This window comes from Oncorhynchus mykiss, chromosome 5 (genome assembly GCF_057628025.1).
Source record: "Oncorhynchus mykiss isolate SJ-2025 chromosome 5, ASM5762802v1, whole genome shotgun sequence".
Classification (NCBI taxonomy): domain Eukaryota; kingdom Metazoa; phylum Chordata; class Actinopteri; order Salmoniformes; family Salmonidae; genus Oncorhynchus; species Oncorhynchus mykiss.
The window spans coordinates 12887228-12909139 of record NC_143026.1 but is presented as its reverse complement, the minus strand read 5'-3'; the positions used below and the strand labels follow the sequence as shown (position 1 = coordinate 12909139).

Genomic DNA, 21912 nt, shown 5'->3' with positions numbered 1-21912 from the left:
AAAAAATTAGAACATTTTACAAACTCTTCTATGAGTGTTGTGATTCTGCATGGGTACTCAAATCTATTACATGACCTTATGGTTTTTGGCAACTCACCACAGATTTTCTTTTCAATGTGCCTTTCACTGTGTCTACATTGTGACCAGATTTCCTGGTCCCTCCGTGTACACACATTTTTTGACACAAGTCAATGGTGCCACTTGTCAATGATTTTAAGAGTGCAGTATAATGATGATTTAAATGGTTTCACATTGTCCAGATTCGTCTACACAAGTCCCAGGCTACCTCCAGAAGTGGTCAGGAAAATCTGATCACAATCAGATCACAATGCGTCTTTTAATCTGAGCACAAATTAATGTGGACAAGATCAGGACAAAGGACGCAAGTTAGAACCAAAGCTGCATTTAGTATGTTTTTACGTTCTGGAACGTCCAATTGAATGGAAACGGTGCTGTACTGATCAACCCGTTGAAAAATGGGGAAAGATTAGGTTGTGGGCTGGGGAACGCTGTCAGCATGGCCAATGTCCTTTAAATACGTCACTCACTGCTTCAAGCCACACCTCGCCACACCCACCAAATGACAGCACACATACCTCACAGTATTTTCAGAAACGTACAAGAAGGTTTTGGGAAAACATGTCTTCAGTACAAACCGTTCCACAATGTAGCAAACGTTCAAGCAAACTAAACGCACCTCAGGTATAAATGAGGCTGAAGAAACCAATACACAATCCACTTAATCCAAATCAGTTGACATTCTTGCATCCAGTTTTAAATAATTAGCTTTTATTGATTTGAAACAATTACAATTAAGCACAGTCAGAAGGATTAACCAAAATAAACACATCATGTGATTGAATCAAGCTATATAAACAAGTATCAGACAAATGAGGTCACATGATTACATATGTCCAGATCACACAGTGCAAGGCAGTAAATGTCTGCTCCACTTAAAGGAGCAATCAGCAGTTGAAACAATAACAAAGCACTCCATGCCACTGTTTTGGCAAAAAGCTGAGGGAGGGGTTGGAGAAATTGTTACCACTCTCAAATTCATAGACAAAGCTATGGATGCAAGGACTAGCCATCCATGATATGAAAATAAAAGTGTTAACCATGTTTTGAGGCTACGCAGTGTTTGTTTACATTTGTTGGCATAAAGCAAACTTATTTTGGGGGTTTTGATGGGGTATGACAGTGGAACTAAGCTGAAGAGGCATTTATAAGTTACATTCTTCAAGAATCAATGGGTCATATCATGAATGTTTATGTCCGAAAATGGATGTAGCAACTTTAACATAATAGAGGAAAGTTCAGCAAGGGAATATAGAGTGTTGGGCCAGGGGCCAGAGGCCAGCGTCCAGGGGCCAGGGTCCAGCGTCCAGGGGCAAGGCCCAAACAGAAAGCATTTATTGGGGAGTGGGAGTGCAAGTTAGTGAAAGACTGAATTTCAATTCCCAAAACAGTAAAAGCATTGCAGAGGCAACTTTTACTGTGAAAATACACATTCAATATGTAGTTGAGGTGATTGTCTTCTGGTATGGATAAACTGTAAATGGTTATTTTCTATCAGGCAAAGATTAAGTCCATTTTAGTAGAGGTCCTTGCCAAGTCATTAAGGTACTATATTCTAAGAACTTTTACCCACTCAACGGTACAGGTGTGTAAACACACACACATGCACATGCGAGCACACACATGCCATAACTTATACCATTGATATCAAATGTATGTTATGAGTTTCAGGGCTGCATCCAAAACGTTAACCATTCATTAATGGGTACGATTTCATGTCATGTACATTCATTACATACTGTATAGTATATACATTTCTCCAGTTAATTTATCACTTACATTGAGCATGTATCTACAGAGAGAAAGAGAGAGAAAGAAAGAGAGCGAGAGAAAGAGAGAGCGAGAGAAAGTGATAAAAATGTTCAGAATGTCTCCAACTACATTCAGTATTCAGTTCCACTTTCAATTTACAGTAGTCAACATCGTATTTGTACATTTCGTGTAGTAGCTGTCTATTCAGAACGATTCTCTCTTCATAGCTTTTCGTCACCTGGATGAGTGTGTGTCATTGTCCTCAGTGTGTGTGTGTGTGTTTGTTTGTGTGCAGCCAGGAAGTGGCGAGGGCGTAGGTGTACTACGCTGCATATCTCTTTCATTACGCGCCTTACAGCAACTCCCTGTCGTGTACCACACAACCACACTATTTACATGTGTACTCATGTGTCCATGCACATCTACATGTGCCCTTTGACCTTTCTGTTGATCTGACTTTATAACCGGGGGTAGCAGGGACCTTGTTGGCAAATGGGAAACTACAGTGCAAGTCACTTCTATTGAGAATGAAATTGCTTTCTCTCTGCCCTCCTCCCATCTCTCTCTCTCTTTCCCTGTCCTCAGCTCTCTACCCTATTCACTAGTGCACTGATACACACCAAGTCTGTGACAGCTATATTTCTATTACAATATCTCCCTGTGGCTTTTACATTTTTCATATTTTTTTTTTAGGAAACACAAAGATCAGAATTCAAAAGCAACCACACAAGAAAATTTGACTTACGAAATGTTTAAAATACAGACTCATCCGAAGTAAAGTAGAAGAAAAAGCATTGGAAACGGAGAATTGTCAGCTTAGAATATAAATATTAGTCTATATAACAGGGGTCTGAATTTGTAAGGCTATGTGAGCACAGTAGTAAGGTTCAGAGAGACTGCTCGTCGTAGACACGCATCGGGAGCGTTTTTTCTTCTCTCTTTAAACAAAATGCTGTCATTGTGGTTGTGTCAACCTAGCTAGTAGCATTAGCATCTATGCAACATTAGCATACAGCTAACTTTAGATGTGGTATTCCTCTTTTAGGATCCCTTCAGGTAGGTTATACCCAGCTGAAATGTATGTCTTTAGTTGTTTAGTGATTGTCATTAGTTCATTAACTGTGATATTACATAATGAGTAAACCAGTATGCATTTTAATTACAAGTTAATTAACAAGTAACTAATTAGCATGTCTTTAGCATAAGATCGTTTTTTGGAACTTGATATGGAATTATTCAGAATGAATCAGTTCTCTGTATGCACTGTACATCAATACAGTGCATCTCTGTTCAACAACTCTAGTGCATCATTGCCTGAATATGAACTGCAGATGAATCAGGTCTCTGACAATCGTTTTCCTTGAATGACTCTTAGAATGACTACCTCCTGCACAGTGAATCATCATCTTCAAATGTAAATCCCATTTCAATCTCTGAAGGGTGAGTGAATCAACTCAGTGCATTTCTCTACCACTGAATCACTCTTGGTGGTGAATTGAATTAATCCAGTCCAGGTTTCGGGCATACTGTAGTTAGATCTGAGGTCTGGAATGGCTGAGACCGGGACCTCAGTAATTGGCACTTTGGGGGCAAGAAGGGTGATCTCTCTCTCTCTCTCTCTCTCTCTCTCTTGCTTCCCTCTGCCTTTCTCACACTTTATCTCTCTAAAATGTGGACACCCACACACACCTCCTCTCTTCCCTCGTCAAAAACACTAACACACACACACACACACAAACGTGTGCCCTCCTCAAGCGCAGGCCCTCTTGGCGTGCAGCATCTCGATGAGCAGGTTGTTGCAGGGCACCTCTCCGCTCAGGTGCTTGTAGCAGAGGTAGTCCTCGGCCTGTGCCGACAAGGCCTTGAGCTCAGGCAGGCGCATCAGCAGCCGGCTGAACTTGTCCAGGTGCTGGGGGTAAGCACACATGGTGTACTCCAGCAGAGCCCCGTTCACCTGCTCCTGGACGCCCTCCACGAATGCCTGGCTCTCCAGTAGCTTCACATCTGAGGGGAGAAGAGACAGAAAGTTATTATTTTTACCCTAAACGCACAATTTGTAACTTTAAGTGCTGCTCTTGAACGTGTTTGAAAATGACATATTGTGACTTGAGGTGGCATGTGGAAGCATGACAAACAGTGGCCATCAATCCTTTGATTGAAACCCAGCCATTATCTTAGTGAAAACATGGCTCCAACTGTGCATGTCTGCCTGTCAGTCTTTCTTTGTTTCTGTGCATGTCTGCCTGTCAGTCTTTCTTTGTTTCTGTGCATGTCTGCCTGTCAGTCTTTCTTTGTTTCTGTGCATGCTCGAGAGTATCTCAAGCATTTCCATGACGTTGTGCACCCAGCACAAGGATATGTTGTACTATAGAGATACTAGCTAACATAAGTCTGTTTACGTGGGCTGTTATGTATAGAAGCACACACGAGCATAGCTCCAGCACTAGCTTGGCTAAGAGAGGGACAACAGCTTGTCGTCTTCCCAGATGAGGCTCCTTTCCTGGGGTTCAGCATGAGAGCACCTTGGGGGGAGCCCCTCACAATTGAATCAAACGTTGTCGATAATATTTTCAATACGGCTCAAAGGTGAAGCAAAAATTGCCCCTACAAATATTACCGAATTGCCTGAGGAAGAAAGAGATGAACGAATGACGACACACAGAGAGAGATGAGAGAGTGAGCGAGCGAGGGAGATGGAGAGAGAGAGAGGGAGGCAGAAAACAGACATAAGCCACTCAGAACCCACACAAAGATCCACACTCTGCGCAAACGCCGGGGCCCTCTCAAGCACTCTTATTATTAAAAGCAGCTTTTGTTCACGGTGGGCTAGCTCTAAATTGCTACCGCTTAGGGGAATGTAGATGATAAAAGGCCATTTTCCCATCTACCGAGCACAGCGGATTCTGGCCTAGTGTCTGTCTGGAGAAAAACCGATGTGGGGGTCAATCCATTAAGCCTTCTTTGAGCGTGGTGCGCAACAAGGGCGACGCTCGTTGCCTTTGTAAACATAGCCTATTCAGAGCAGCCTAATTCGAATTAAGCCCATAACCTGTGCAAAGCGCCACTCCATTGAGACGAATCATTTAGCCTCTTAGAGCCATAAAGGGGACAAACTGCCAATATGCTCAAATCCCCCAAATATATACCGACATATTAGCGCGCCATCCTTCTTTTGACAAATGAATTGCTTTGGATCAAACTCAAATCGAAGGAATTGCCAGTTATGTTTCAAAATGTGATAAATGAGGTGAGGTTGAGAAGCCGTTGTGGGGCATTTAATTTACAACACCAATTACTTTAATTTAAGCACATGACCATTTGATTTCACTAATTCAACCTAATTTAAGCACATGACCATTTGATTTCACTAATTCAATGTCATTTAATCACATGATTTCACTAATTATCCAACAGTGCTCATTAAAAACATCTGTAACTCAATTACACCTAACAATTATACCAAATGAGAGAACAAAAAAATATTGTATGAATTTCACATTTAATAGACCCTTTTCCAGTACACGACACACTGACGTCACGCACAGATGTCCACGACTCTTGGCGGCAATAAGAAAGCCATCACCATCTGCACCCATTCAACATAGCCTAGATTTACGGTTTTATTACTTCTAAACAAAATAAAAATATTTACACTCTCATACGCTTACAATGATATTTTGATTCTTGCTTTAACAGTTGTTAAGATTATATTTGGTTGTGATCTTTGCAAAATAACTATTTTGGATGCAGCAGTTGGTAGCTAGAATGCTAACGCTCATTGATATAGTCTGTAGCAAAAGCTAGCCAAAGAGCCATTTTACTGGTTGAAATATAAGCTCTTTTTTAAGTGTAATGCAGTTGATATGCGAAGAGGACTAGCATCATATTAAGCTGGACTTTCATACGAGCCTTAAAATCCCATTATAATCCAAAAGTAGTATGAAATGCACTCATAAGCAACATGTAAATACAGGCTTTTTTTGCTTGCGTTCTGTAAGAACTCGTTCGTGTTCTGCCACCCTCCTGCGGCAATGTTTGCAAACACAGAAAAGGGTCTATATGACTGTGCCAAGAGACATACAGTAAACAAGAGCCACCATGGGAATCCCAGAGAATTGCTTATTATTGTTTCAAAGTGTATTGAAACTTTGTGAAGATGCACTTTAAACCAGGTTGGACTTGACATTCCTTATTGGTCCACGGATGGCGAATATTGAGTTAATATGTCTTCAGAAAGTATTCACACCTCTGGACTTTTCCCACATTTTGTTGTGTTACAGCCTGAATTTGAAATGGATTGAGATTTTTTGTCACTGGCTTACACGACACCCCAGAATGTCAAAGTGGAATTGTGCTATTATAATAGTTTATTTAGTTCATTAAAAATGAAAAGCTGAAATGTCTTGGGTCAATAAATATTCAATCCCTTTGTTATGGCTAAATAAGTTCAGGGGTCAAAATGTGCTTAACAAGAGACATAAATTGCATGGACTCTGTGTGCAATAATAGTGTTTAACATGATTTATGAATGACTATCTCATCGCTGTACCCCAAACATACAATTATCTGTAAGGTCCCTCAGTAGAGCAGTGGATTTCAAACACAGATTCAACCACAAAGAACATGGAGGTTTTTCCAATGACTCGCAAAGGGCACCTATTTGTAGATGGGTCAAAATTTTAAAAAGGAAGGCATTGAATATCCGTTTGATAATGAGTAAGGTATTAATTATACTTTGGATGGTGTATCAAAACACCCAGTCAATACAAAGATACAGGCGTCCTTCTTAACTCAGTTGCCAGAGAAAAAGGAAAACGCTCAGGGATTTCACCACGAGGCCAATGTTGACTTTAAAACAGTTACAAAGTTTAATGTCTCTAATAGCAGAAAACAGGGTGGATCATCAACATTGTTATTAATCAACAATTACTCACCTAAATGACAGAGTGAAAAGAAGGAAGCCTGTACAGAATAAAGAATATTCCAAAACATGCATCCTGTTTGCAACAAGTCACTAAATTAATACTGCAAAAAAATGTGGCAAAGCAATTCACTTTTTGTCCTGAATATAGTGTTCTGTTTGGGGTAAATCCAATACAACGCATTACTGAGTACGACTCTCCATATTTTCAAGCATAGTGGTGGCTGCAACATGTTGTGGGTATGCTTGTAATTGTTCAGGTCTGGGGAGGTTTTCAGGATAAAAAAAATACACGGAATGGAGCTAAGCACAGGCAAAATCCAAGAAGAAAACCTGGTTTAGTCTGCTTTCCACCAGCCACTGGGAGATGAATTCACCTTTCAGCAGGACAATTAACTAAAACGCAAAGCAAAATCTACACTGGAGTTGCTTACCAAGAACACAATAAATGTTCCTGAGTGGCTGAGTTACAGTTTTGACTTAAATATACTTGAAAATCTATGGCAAGACCTGAAAATGGTTGCATAGCAATTATCAACAACCAATTTGACACAGCTTGAAATTTTTTTTTAAAGAATAATGGGCAAATATTGCAATCCAGGTGTGGAAAGCTCTTAGAGACCTACCCAGAAAGGGGTGTGAATGAGTTATTTCTGTATTTCTTTTTTAATAAATATATATGGAGAATGGTTCATGCTATCCACGTTCCTTGGGACTTCCCAACACTGACGTTACCCCATTGAAGATTACATTTAAAATGGTTAAGGTAAGGGTTAAGGTTAGGTTTTAGAGTTGGGATGTCCCAAGGATCCCCGATAGCACTAACCTATGGAGAACCCATGGCTGATCTCCCACTCGCAGGGGTCGAAGAGGACAAGGAACTTAATGGCGATTGGTCCACAGACCTTAATATAAAGTTAACATTTTCAACCATATTTTCAACCCTTAATTAGGAGAGAATTATTTGTTGGTCCCCTGTACATGCAATTGAATCACCCACTCACCGGGGTTGAAGAGGATGAGGAACTTGAAGCAGGCAATTTCTCTGCGGTCCGCCTGTAGGGTCTGTAGTTTCTCAACTAGCTCCTGTCCTCTCTGCACCAGGCTTGTGAGAGTGGCTCCTGCCTGGGACGCTATGGACGCCAGCTCCACCTAGACCACAACATACAAATGCATGAGTTTCAACATAGGAACTTTCCTCAGTTTGTTTTAGCTCTGGTCTCATTAAAGGTACTCAGTGATATGCGTTTACCATGAGGAGAAGTGTGACTGACTTCCAACTTCTGTGCGTGCATGTGTGATGATGATGCTTGGTGATCATTGCACTCACCTCCTGCCCTGTGACCAGTAGCACGCTGCCCTCCTTGCCGTGTTGGACTTGCCTGGAGATGAAGTCCAACACCAGCAGCTCGCTCCAGCAGTTGTGAAGCAGCTTCATCTGATCTCCTACCTGATAGAAGACAGAAGGAATCCATTCAAACACACATATTTGGGGTGTGTTCCAAATACACAGATTCCCATGCTTTTGATTCCCCATGGCTTTGCTACATAACAAGGTAACAGACTTAAAATGGTTTGGTTAAAATGACAACACCCAGGGTAAGTAAAAACATTTGCTAAACTAAAGTGAACCATCCCTTTAACTATAAATGAACTTAATGTGGTTAACCAGAATTAGTAGTAATGCACCATTACAGATAGAAGCAAACAGTTGTAATGAAAGTCCATGGCCAGACTGATGTTGTGAAGTGAAAATTCAGATTAGTTCCCAGGCTACATAAAATGGTTAACCAAACAATGGTGGGTGCATTCACAGTAAACATGGGGGCAGTGTCACTTTATAAAATACAATGTATACAGTACAATCCAGAAAACCTTTCTGATATGACAAAAGATTATTGTAGTCTGCTTTTTGTGGCATAGTCAAGCTATGGATTATGAATTATCCATTATCTGTTATCCACTATCCATTTCCTGTGTAGAAGTTGCATTTTGGGTAAATATCACAAACAACTACAAACCCACTGTAAAGACAAAATCAATATTCATTGCAATACAGCTTAACAACCAGCCTATCTCATCACATGACGTGAGTGCGAGCATGCTTGTTTGACAAACGTCGACATTCTTTGAATATCAGTTGTCAACCATTTTATGGAAATTCACAAACCAGGGACAAAAGCATGTCAACATCACCAAAGATACCTAGATATAGTATATGAACAGAGACCCATCAAGACATGGCCCCATTTAGTCTGGATTTTCTGTTGCCATGGCAAATGGATGCTATTAACCACCAAGTCGAGCTCTGTCACCACGAGGTCAGTTTTTCATTTATTTGCTGTAGCACAGCGAGTTCTTTAACACAAATACCAGACCGGATTCAATACACACTTCAGGAATTGCACAACAAACCATTGACACACAGCTATGTGAATGCAACAGAATATGTTGGGGTTTTTCATTGGGAATACAGTGCACACCATAAAGACTGTGCCATCCTACTGCTATTCCCCCATCTGCACCTATTGAAAATGTCAAGTACCTCAGAATTTTGATGGATTTTCTTTCTTCTCTCTCCATCTCCCAGCTCTCACTCGCCCATGGGTGAGTCCGTGAACTATTTCTAACAGTCAATGGTGAATACCACTCTAGCATTTAATATGAAGTGTATACTGCCTATTGTACAACCATTGAGGTGCCGGTTTAGGTAAAATTATTGTGAGTGTGGAAAAAAAGATAGTCTGAATTCATGAAAGTGATTATTTTGTACTATTAACCAACATACTGAACAACATGTTTTATATTTTTGTCTTGATACACAGCTAAACTAGAGCAGCTGTTTTGAGTGCACATAGTGCAATGCTAATGTCCACCTGGCTCATTCTATTGCTATAGCATGCCATGCTAGCAAGTCATTACACCTGGTAAATGAGGTAGAAGTTCCTTCCGGAAGCCATTCTACTGTGAGGGGATTGACACACACCTGTCCAACACAGACGTAGACACAAAGACCTGGAAACTACCCATCAACACGTGGTGAAGAGAGTCAATAAGCTAATGTATGCCACATCCACCATCCCACACAAACACACACATACCACACAGCCCAGCTTAGTACTGGCATGAAAAACACATGGTAACCCATCTCCAGATATTGCTATTTGTTACCAGCATAGCACCAGCGTACCGGCGTAGCACCAGCATAGCACCAGCGTACCAGCATAGCACCAGCGTACCGGCGTAGCACCAGCGTACCAGCATAGCACCAGCGTACCGGCGTAGCACCAGCGTACCGGCGTAGCACCAGCGTACCGGCGTAGCACCAGCGTACCAGCATAGCACCAGCGTACCAGCATAGCACCAGCGTACCAGCATAGCACCAGCGTACCAGCATAGCACCAGCGTACCGGCGTAGCACCAGCGTACCGGCGTAGCACCAGCGTACCGGCGTAGCACCAGCGTACCGGCGTAGCACCAGCGTACCAGCATAGCACCAGCGTACCAGCATAGCACCAGCGTACCAGCATAGCACCAGCGTACCGGCGTAGCACCAGCATAGCACTGTTGAATAAATTCTCATGCACACTAATAATTCTATATTAAACTGATTATGGGAGCAGGGTAAGTATGGCATTAGTCATGTAAACACCTTACTCTGATTATCTTAATGGTCGTTAAGGTCTTAATCGAAGTAAGCATACGTCGACTAAAACACCTAGATTTTTTAGCAATATTTCGATTTATTAGGACATGTAAACAGCAGTGTATTTGTTCTAGCATGAGCAGCGCGAGCCTCTCGCTTTAGTGAAGTGAGTTCGGAAAATGGAAAGGTATGCATCTTAGAAATAGTTTTCACATTTAAACTCTATATGTCTGAACTCAGATTCAAATAGGCTTCATATTTATAATACTATTATAATATGGCTAAATATGAATATAATAATATGTGGTAGAACGTTTATTTTGATTGGCATTTTTGGCACTTCAAAGTCCTATCAGGTAGCCTGATTTCAAATGTGTCCACGTAAACAGGATTATTCTGGAAATGTTTCTTATTGCAAAACATGTAAATGTTTAAATCAAATTATTATATTAATCTTACTATCCACAATAATCATAGTAAAATGGGGCGGCAGGTAGCCTAGTGGTTAGAGTGTTGGACTAGTAACCGGAAGGTTGCAAGATCTAATCCCAGAGCTGACAAGGTAAACATCTGTGGCTCTGCCCCTGAACAAGGCAGTTAACCCACTAAGCCGTCGTCGAAAATAAGAATTTGTTCTTAACTGACTTATCTAGTTAAATAAAGGTTTAAAAAATGTGCATGTAAACATACTTATTGACTGGAAGGAAGATCATGTATTTCAATGCATTTTAGTATGATAATTGCAATTTCAATCATTTAAAATATCTCCTTTTGTGTGTGTGCATGTGTAAAGCTACTGGAGCTGTTGCCAGATCATTTTATGTTAATTGCTCTACCATAACCTGCCTCCAACTTCGTTTTAGAGAAGGCGTATTTCTGTCTGTAATGAAGCCCTTTTGTGGGGGAAAACTCATTCAGATTGGCTGGGCCTGGCTCCCCAGTGGGTGGGCCTATGCCTTCCCAGGCCTGCAACCCTGCCCAGTCATGTGAAATCAATAGATTAGGGCCTAATTAATTTATTTAAATTGACTGATTTCCTTATATAAACTGTAACTCAGTAAAATCTTAGAAATTGTTGCATGTTGAATTTATAGTTTTGTTCAGTATATTAAATAGTGATTATGTATTATATAGTATAGTGATTATGTATTATATAGTATAGTGAATGGATAACAAATATCACAATTAAAATGATTTATTAGACATATATGATAACAATCAGATAATATGCATATCACACAGCTTATTTAGTAGCTTTCTCTCATCTTAGATCAAACAAACTTTCAGAAGTCTAGCTGTAGACTGATAAGAAGAAGACGCCAATTAATGATCACTTTTAAAAACACTGAAATAGATTTTGTAACGATTTGACTACGCAGAAAGCTGTAAAAATCTCAAATAAAACTTGATCTTTTAGAAATACTGTCTATCCCTCCACATGGAAAACCCAAACACATTAACTAAACACTCTGGAGTACACATTCCACTCTTATCTACTGCAAGGAATGCCTTCAGTACCGGCAAAAATAACTGGGGACTTCTTGGCAAATAGTCCTGTTATTCATAGTCAACTGGTTTTATGTCTTACTGCTCCTCCTACAGAAAGTGAAAGTTGACTTTGGCTCGTAGGTTCTTGTGGTGAAGCTTTTCACATTACATGAAGGTAGTTTGTGCTACACCTCTTATTTAGTGTTATTTACTCTGTATATACTGTATCTACTATATGATACAGGACAACAAAGGCAAAGGGTATTATATATAAATTAATCTAAAACAATGTAATGTGTTATAAATTGAATACAGTAATATAATTGCTATTGTCTGCTTCAGCCGTGAAAGGAAAGCCATACCATACCAAAATGTTTAACTGACCTTAAGAACAATAAGCCACACTAAACTGTTAACTATTCAAGTATTAATAAACACCCAGACCCTGAAAAATAAAACATTTCATCCATCAGCCTTTGTACTGCTCTAAACCTTATCAAACCAAACAATGCTTCCATTGTGATGAAAATATTGAGAGTAGGGACATGGTATTGCTTTATACAGCACTTTAAGAGGGTCCATTTCCTTTACATCAGCATAAAACTCAAGTGTTTTATTTTAGGAGAGATGAACGCCGACCTCGACCTAACCAGGTTAAATCACTGCAAGTACGCTATTACCATTCATCACTATCACACACACACACACACACACACACACACACACACACTCCCACACACTGGCACTCACACACACACAAATAAAATATCCTCCCTAACTCACTCTAAATTAGTTCAGTCAACATCACCGTGAACCTTGGGAGAAGGATAACAAGCAGATTGAGGCATAATTCAATCATTTGAAATAAAATGCTGCTTTATAAAAGATCTCTCAAAGATCTCTTCTCCTGACAACACTGTTCCATTCTGCCTCTCAGGATGGCCAAGAAGGGTCGACTTCATAAAATCTCTTCCAGATAGGAATGGATGAAGGTCAGACTGAAATGAATAGCGTTGGGTGACATACGGAACCACAGTGAAGAGATTGCCCTTTCCTGGCTCCTCTCCTCAATGTGTGAACCGAATGGCAGCGATGTGCGCCCACACAGTCCCTGCTGCAACTAGCATGCACCCGGTGCTCAAGTAGCTACAACGTGTCAGAGCATCTGTTTGTTCACCGCTGATAGTCGGTAGCCCGAGTCACGCCTGACCAGAATGGGTCTTGAGGAGAGCATTGCGGGAGGGCAGCGGTTGAAGCTAAGTCAATTAGCCGTTCACCTCATGGTAGCATTACACAGAGCGAAAATCGATGGATTAGCCAGTTAGCTTGAATAAACACTCACAAATAGTGTGCTACAATTCAATGGTGTGTAAAGAATTCTAAAGTGGGATATGACTTATTAAGGTCAATTATAGCATGCCCATTATGAGGTTGTGTGGAGTTATTTCAGAATATATAGTAAAGTTCAGACCTCTCTCATAATGTCACTACTCTATGTCACCATAGTGACATACACTACCATTCAAAAGTTTGGGGTCACTTAGAAATGTCCTTGTTTTTGAAAGAAATTCAATTTTTTGTCCATTAAAATAACATCAAATTGATCAGCAATACAGTGTAGACATTGTTAATGTTGTAAATGACTATTGTAGCTGGAAACAGCATATTATGGAATATCTACATAGGCGTACAGAGGCCCATTATCAGCAACCATCACTCCTGTGTTCCAATGGCACGTTGTGTTAGCTATTTCAAGTTCATCATTTTAAAAGGCTAATTGATCATTAGAAAACCCTTTTGCAATTATGTTAGCACAGCTGAAAACTGTTGTCTGATTAAAGAAGCATTAAAACTGTCCTTCTTTAGACTAGTTGAGTATCTGGAGCATCAGCATTTTGTGGGTTCGATTACAGGCCCAAAATGTCCAGAAACAAAGATCTTTCTTCTGAAACTCGTCAGTCTATTCTTGTTCTGAGAAATTAAGGCTATTCCATTCGAAAGATTGCCAAGAAACTGAAGATCTCGTACAACGCTGTGTACTACTCCCTTCACAGAACAGCGCAAACTGGCTCTGACCAGAATAGACAGAGGAGTGGGAGGCCCCGGTGCACAACTGAGCAAGAGGACAAGTACATTACAGTGTCTCGTTTGAGAAACAGACACCTCACAAGTACTCAACTGGCAGCTTCATTAAATAGTACCTGCAAAACACCAGCGTCAATGTCAACAGTGAAGAGGTGACTCCGGGATACTGGCCTTCTAGGTAGTTGCAAAGAAAAAGACGTCTCTCAGACCGGCCAATAAAAAGAAAAGATTAAGATGGACAAAAGAACACAGACACTGGACAGAGGAACTCTGCCTAGAAGGCCAGTCTAAAAGTATTTGGTTTCAAAAGTCCAATTTCATATATTGTGCAAACTTCATAATTTTCTTGTTATTTTAAATTACAGATAGCCAGGGGCGTGCTCCAACACTCAGACATCATTTACATGTGTGTTTAGAGCCCGCCAGAACAGAGGTAGTAGGGATGATCAGGGATGTTCTCTTAGTATGTGCGTGAATTGGGCCATTTTCCTGTCCTGCTAGGCATCGAAAATGTAACGAGTACTTTTGGGTGTCAAGGAAAATGTATGGAGTAAAAGGTTTTTAAAAAATATTTAGGAATGTAGTGAAGTAAGTGTTGTCAAAAATATAAATAGTAATGTGCAGATAACCCAAAAACTACTTAAGTAGTACTTTAAAGTATTTTTACACCACTGCATATAACTAATATGTCAATGGTACAATGGTACAATGGTTAAAATGGTTAAAAGTCACTATTTTTTTACATGTTCATTGGAGACCGTGTTACACAGTTACATGTAGGTGGCTACTGTAATGCTAAGGCTAACTTGTTGATGCTGCTTGGTGGAATACCCCCTGGGCTGTGTGTGTTGAAAAAAAAGCCATCACTCTGCTCTCTCAATTGTCATGGATACGGGTGTGCTTCCTTGATTCCACCTGTCATCGTCTTTTCATCATGGTGGACACTTCTGCAGTAGGAAGTCCCAAATAAACAGCAGAATAATGTGTGAGAGATGTGTGCATGGCTGTCCATGCGTAAAATGGTAAATGTTGACAGTGTATGTGTGTGTATGTGTGTGTATGTGCAAATGTGGGTGCGCTTGTGTGTATCCCAATGTTATTGCATTGGCGATTTCCACTCAGTTCAGGAATCGGTTATCATTTTCATTGTTGAGTTTTTCCCAATTCATCACTTGAATTTCAATTCACATCCTGATATAGGGAACTCAACACAATAAACAAAAAACTGATACAATAACATATGTCATATGCCTTGGGAAAATATAACATTATGTATCCTCCATGTTGTGATTCTCACAGGCCCCACTCAGGCAAATAATAAATATTAGACTACGGGGTCCGCAATATTTTAAACCTTTAAACCAGAAAGGGCTTTTGTCAGCCTTAACTGTACAAAAGGTCTTACCTGTAAGCCTGACGAAGACCTTTGTGGTTGAAACAATGCTAATAAAACGTCAGGAGCATCAAACCAGTGGGAAGGTTTTTTTGTCTTATTTTCACGTAATTTTGTACCCTGTGGAGGTTTGTTGGATGTGTACAGCACTTTTGAACTAATAGATTATTTTTTCCTGAAAAAAGTATAAGGACAGCATATCATCTACAGTCTAAACCATCTCTGAGAAATGTGGAGGTTTCCAAATGATTAACAACTTTGCTTGGTATGACAACAAACGATTGACTCTTGGTTCCCTACCTTGAGCTCCTTGAAGAAGATGCAGCTTCGGGCCCACTCCACGATGGAGAAGAGCGTCTGGTCAGCCATGTGACACATTAGGCTGAAGGGGCTGAGTCTCTCCTGACCCTTGCCCCCCTGGCCACTCTGCTCCTGCTGAAGGTGAGCAGCGATCTTACTCTGCACCTGCAGCTCGTCCGGGTCACATCGCAGAAACTCCAGCACCAGCTGAGGCACCCCGGGGACCTGCGGAGAGCCCGGTCCAGAGTATACCTGCTCCGGGTAGGTGTAGCTGCCCACTACCGAGTCTGGGGAGCTTGTGTAGTGGTCCGGGTACTCTGACTTGATCGCCCTGCTGGGGAAGGAGGCGTACTGGTACTGGGGGGGTAAGGGTGCATGGGGGGGGAGTCCAGGCATAGCCATGCCCAGTGAGGGGGGTCCGTAGAGGCTGCGGTCGTAGTCTGTGGGGGCGATGGGGGTCGTGGTGGTGTGGAGGATGCCCTTGGGGAGCGGGTGGAGGCCCGGGAGACTGCCGGTGAAGGTGTAGTCTGTCTGAGTGTCAGGGGACAGCATCGGAGGGGTGGTCTCCATCTTGAGGCCAGTGGCTCGAATCAATGCTTTCTTCTGCTGCTTGAGGGCTCGGTCGCGCTTGTACATGGGGCCAAACTTATTCCGGCCTCCTCGCATGCGATCGGCTCGGACAGCTGATGGAATGAGAGCAAGATCGAACGCCATTACTGTTATTCCACTCATTACTAGCATTCACTATGCAGAGGTTTATGTTCCTGTGTGAGAGTTCTTGGTGTAGCAAGCAAAATGTGAACCAAAAATACACTAATAGAGCAATCCTTTTGTAGATTGAATGTATATATTTGAAGATATGGATTAAATCCATTGTAAAGTACATTTAATTTCCAGGGATAAACAAAAATGTTAGTTCTCATTTTGTTATTATTCTGAATCCCAAAATAACTTTAAAGTGCATTTACAGAGCTTGCATTCAAGCTTGTTGTTTCATAATGATTTACTGACATATGAAGAATAACCTCACCCAAAGCTCTTCTAATTATTCAGTCATATTGGAAAACGTACTCTTCATACACGTTTTATCAAAGGCTACTGAAATAGTTTACCCGGAGGTAGATTTAAAACATATATTATAATTCCATAGCTAATATGCCAATGTTGATACAGCAATTAAAACCCAAACATTGGCAAAAATATATATGCAACAACTGACAAACTATACTTATAATATAGCTCATTTTTCTTACGTTTCATTAATTAGAGACGAATATTTAACGAAACCTATTTGATAATAAGCCTACCAACAGACAGACTATAATGCAGCCTACTGTTGTAAAATAAAATATATCACCAACACAAAGAGATAGATATGCAATTTCATCAGATATCAAATCTGATTTATAGCCCCCAAAAAATATACAACAAGTAGACGTTTAAATATATGAATTTTAAAATCTGACTGCATGCCATGTTAAACTAAAATATGAACTAAATGAATCAAATAAAAAGGATCTTACCTTCTAATCGCATTCCAACATTCAGGCATTTCTGAAACCGACAAAATGGACACCGTTTCCTCTGAGTTTTGTCAATTTTACAATCCTGGTTTTCTGCACATGTATACCTCTTATTATTTTGAACCGTTCTTTTGAAGAAACCCTGTGTGAGAGAGAGTTCATATAGACACGCCTATTAACAAAATAGCCAAGTTAAGATCATCATCAATGCTGCAATAAAATTAATACAAAAACGAAAATAATATTAATACATTTGAATTAATAAAAACGATAACGAATTTCTTGAGAGATATCATCTTGACGTAAATAAAAAAGACTTGTATAAAAATAAATGATTGCGTCTTTTGCAGCCTACCTTACAGCTTTCACACGTCAGTAGTCCATAGTGGTATCCCGACACCTTATCGCCACAAACAGGACATAGCTCTTCCAAATCGACATCATAAGTGTACTCCATTCCGGTCAACGGAACACCTGGGAATGCACATGCCGGTGAGCAACAGGTAGTTTACAAATAAATCACTGTATTTAAAAAAATATATAAACTTTATCTGTATCACCAGTATTCTGTCTTATATGTAGGCCTATCAATTGTGTGTATTTCCACTAATAGGCCTAAATATTGGAAACATTGTCATATTTCATAACAATTAACGGCATTTCTTTGCTTGTATTTTGGATGTGAGTAGCCTATGTGCATAAACAAAATTATCGGCAAACATGTAGCCTGTCCTATTTCAGGAGAAAAGGCTAATTAAAACCTGATTACAATCTTTAATAAATCAAAGCGCATGTATGCATATTCGATAGCAATCTAATATTGTAAGAATGATTTTGTATCCCCAATAATCTGATCCATCAGATTTTGACCCTAGGCCTACGAAATTATGCACCGAAATTACGCACATGTAGCAAAGCTACATCATTTATGAACATGCATATTTTCAAATGAGCATCAAAACAAATACTTTACCAGCATTTACATAATTATTTTAAATCACCGCACTAAATTCAAAGTTAATTGTTGAATGATGACATTCGGAAAGCCGCAAAAGTAGTCTACGTAAGCAGGCCATACCTGTTGGATCCCCAGCGTTATATTGGCTAGAACGGTAGTATTCGGTGTCCGTTCTCCTCTTGGCTAGAACGGTAATAGGCTATTCAGTGTCAGTTTGGATATGCATCCACGGAGAAACGACTTCGAAACACGCGCTGTGGCTCTAACTTTATGAAATGAATAGGCCCACCCCGCAGGAATGATGATGGAGGAAGGAGCAGTGAGCAGCTCCCTACAATAACTGACTTTGCCTGATCGAGACCTACCATGTGCATGCCCACGGACAGACATACCCTCCTCATATTTACAGATTGTGAGGGTGGATCTGATTGGAAGGCATGTCACGCTGGTGAGGTAAGCGACGGGAGACACCTCCTATCTGCTTGGCTAAAGTAGGTCTATAGAGTGACTGACATGTGGAGGGATGACACTCTATAGATAAGTATTAGTGCCTTAATAAAAATTATAATGATTTTAGATTATACTTTAATCGTGAGCTAACCAATATCACAAGAACCGTAGGCTACTTATTGATTTTGCCACTAAAATGACTAAAACTAGCATAACCAAAATAGGCCTAATTATATAACGCTATTTGGTAATAGGCCTACTGTCTTTTGTGGCCTCATATTTTGCATGCCAAACCAATAAAATATATACCGTTGTATTACTATCGAATACTATAGGCCTACAATATGAATAAATAATCACTTATCATCCGTCTTTGATTAAATAAAATGTCAAATGTAAATAACAACACGGAACGTATGAAGGGAAGACTATGGGCTGGCAATTCTGACCGCGCACTGAACATAATGGGGGATGAAGCAATGGAGCCAGATCACACCGTGCAGTCCTACCTAACCCATTATTGGAAAAGCGATCCGAAACGGAACCATTATTAAAATGTATTCACCTTGCACATGATTAATAGCTGAAAATACTTACTTGGGAACTTCAGATGGTATATTTACTGATGTTGTTTAGATTTATTCAATAAGCATAATATATGTGCTGCTCAGACATGAACAAAACAAACAAAGCAGCAACTTTTGGGTTAGAGTTGGATTAAAAATGAGCAAGCGCTCAAGACTCGATAACTACGTTTCTCCTGCTTCTCGGGTTCAGCGTGGATACGTTTTGATTGGACTCTGTGCTCATGTGACATTGACTTTGGATAACGCTTAGTTTTTTCTTCTTACGGTGACCTCACGGATAATCTTTCAAATGCTGTTAAAAACTGTTTTCACAACTACAACTTTCTCTATAGCCTATTATTTTAACTGTGATGTAAAATATTACATGGCTAAATAGCCTAAATCCTATTAAATTCAAAGGACTTTCTGTCAAGGGCACACACACTAATCAACGAGAACATAAGATATCAGATTGACCTGCCTTGTGCTTTTCAACTCAACATATAAGTGTAATTTATTTTTTTAACTTTCCATAAATGAATTCCATAATCTTCAGTCTTGAATTACAATTAATGTTAGCCTATACCCCAGAATGTTGAGGGATAGTAGGCCTAATTATATTATTTTATTGTTGTTGCATATATGAGTACATTTAATACAGGCTAATAAACGGTTGACTGCACATATTATGTCTGACTCTGGCTTTAATCAATAGTCTACGTAGAGATACTAGCAACTTATCATGTATTTATTGTGTCTTTTGTCATAACTTGAGCATGCCTGACTAAGTCCTTGGAAACTGGAACATTTGAGAAATTACATTCACGAAATATTTGCCAGCAATATTCTGTACAGCCTCCTCACCTGGAAATTGTAATTTTAGAATATTTCTCATATTAATGGTGACGTTTTTTTTTATTGTGTTAAATATAGTCCTCGTAAACTGGAAATCAGCGTCGTGGATGAGCTTAATAATGTCCTTGTGTAAAATCGAATCCACATTCAACCATTGTGCATAGCCCACTAGGCCTAAAGACTAATCCATTAGTATAGCCTATGTGGCCGATATCTCTTTGCAGAGGAGCACAAAATGATTTCGTGAATAATGAAACATATAATGACGAAATAGATGAGACTTGAACAGTGATTTCTTAGCGCTGTCTAGCGTCAACTTGTTACATGGATTTCTCAAGTCACTAACTATAATAATACTACAATACATTTATTATAAGTTAAACGATAATTTAAAATAGATAGGCTTACAACAACAGCCTAAACATCCCAAGCAGCAAAGTGCACCATACAATGCCACATTTTAGTGATGGAACGGTATGCGCATCTCAATCTGTTGCTGCACAGATGCATTCATACAATACGAAGAGGCTCCATATGGTAGTATTCCCAGCTCTTTGTACATCACCAACAGAGGCGTGCACCACACACACACACACACACACACACACACACACACACACACACACACACACACACACACACACACACACACACACACACACACACACACACACACACACACACACACACACACACACACGCGCGCACACACACACACACAAAGTGTAGAATCATGTGCATAAATCAATCAGCCTAACAGATTGTCCCTAATATTTTTTTGGTTATTTTAGGATTATTGTTGTTCCTCATTGATGTTCATTATTTATTAAAGCAATATTAAGAGCCGTGAAAGTGATTATTGGTTATTGGTAAATAATAATACATTATATATTGAATATATTATACTATATTTGATTTATGTAATAATAATATTAGGGCTATTATTGTAAATTAATTATTTACACTGTCTTTATTAACGTTGTTCATATTTATTGTCCTCAAAGAGGAAATCAAATCTATCGGAAATGGCATGGACCTTAACCTCTGAGGATTAGAGGGGGGTCTGCAAAAACACATGTGCACGCATTGTGACTGTAGAAGGGTGGAGCAAGACATATAGCCATTTGGACGACCCTCCCTATCTATAAATCAGAGAAAATAGATAATCTGGTGTTTATATTTTGGGATGGATTTTGTTTTGTGACTGTGCTGTGGCTACAGCTAGGGCCGGACGGGCCGAAGACACGCTCTGTCTCTCTGCCAGAGACGTATTTGTAAAATAAATAAAGAAGAGATTTGTGGCTGGGCCAATGTTTAGACTTCGTATTTTTTTGTTTTTATGCCATCCTCAGCTTTTCTTTTCGTGTCACTGTCGAAAAAAGGGGAGCACCGTAACATGTATTATCATAGCATAGATGCTGACGAATAGGCTACCTTAATGAGTGTAGGCATCATAGTTATCTGGATATTGAAGTAAATTGCAAACCAGACATTGCATAAATCCTAAAGCCTAGTCATTTGCACATTCAATACGTTTGTGTAATTCAAAAATTATTCTGAGGTGAAACTAACAAAAGACGTCGAAGCTACAGCCGACGCCTTAACTGACAGTCTCGTCCTAAAATCACGTCAGTCAATTTGTGCCATGACTGTCTGAAGAGCAACACTGCCGTTATTGTTAGTCCTCTATGCCATGCAAGGTAATAGGGAAATTAAACAGCCGCCTACGGCATAATGTTTCTTCAGTGAACTTCGCTTTGTGCCCAGCAACAGAGAGATAAATAGAGGTTTTGACAAGGTCAACCTCTATTGTACACCTTTGAATAAGCTACTTCGATTTTCTTCTCTCTTGAGTAGGCTAGGCCCTGTGGTTATTCTGATTGATCAATCTATCCAG

At 39.9% G+C, this 21912-nt stretch overlaps 1 protein-coding gene across 1 annotated transcript; it reads right to left on the bottom strand.

The window, feature by feature from the left end:
• Positions 1-772: 772 nt before the first annotated feature.
• Positions 773-18486, bottom strand: nr5a1b (nuclear receptor subfamily 5, group A, member 1b). The gene is made up of 7 exons (XM_036976809.2): positions 18265-18486; positions 17542-17660; positions 17187-17328; positions 15664-16346; positions 8082-8201; positions 7756-7903; positions 773-3834 (listed from the first exon to the last, which is right to left on the bottom strand). Exons 2-7 carry the CDS (start codon positions 17641-17643, stop codon positions 3581-3583), a joined length of 1449 nt encoding a protein of 482 aa, XP_036832704.1. The 5' UTR covers positions 17644-17660; positions 18265-18486; the 3' UTR covers positions 773-3580.
• Positions 18487-21912: the final 3426 nt, after the last annotated feature.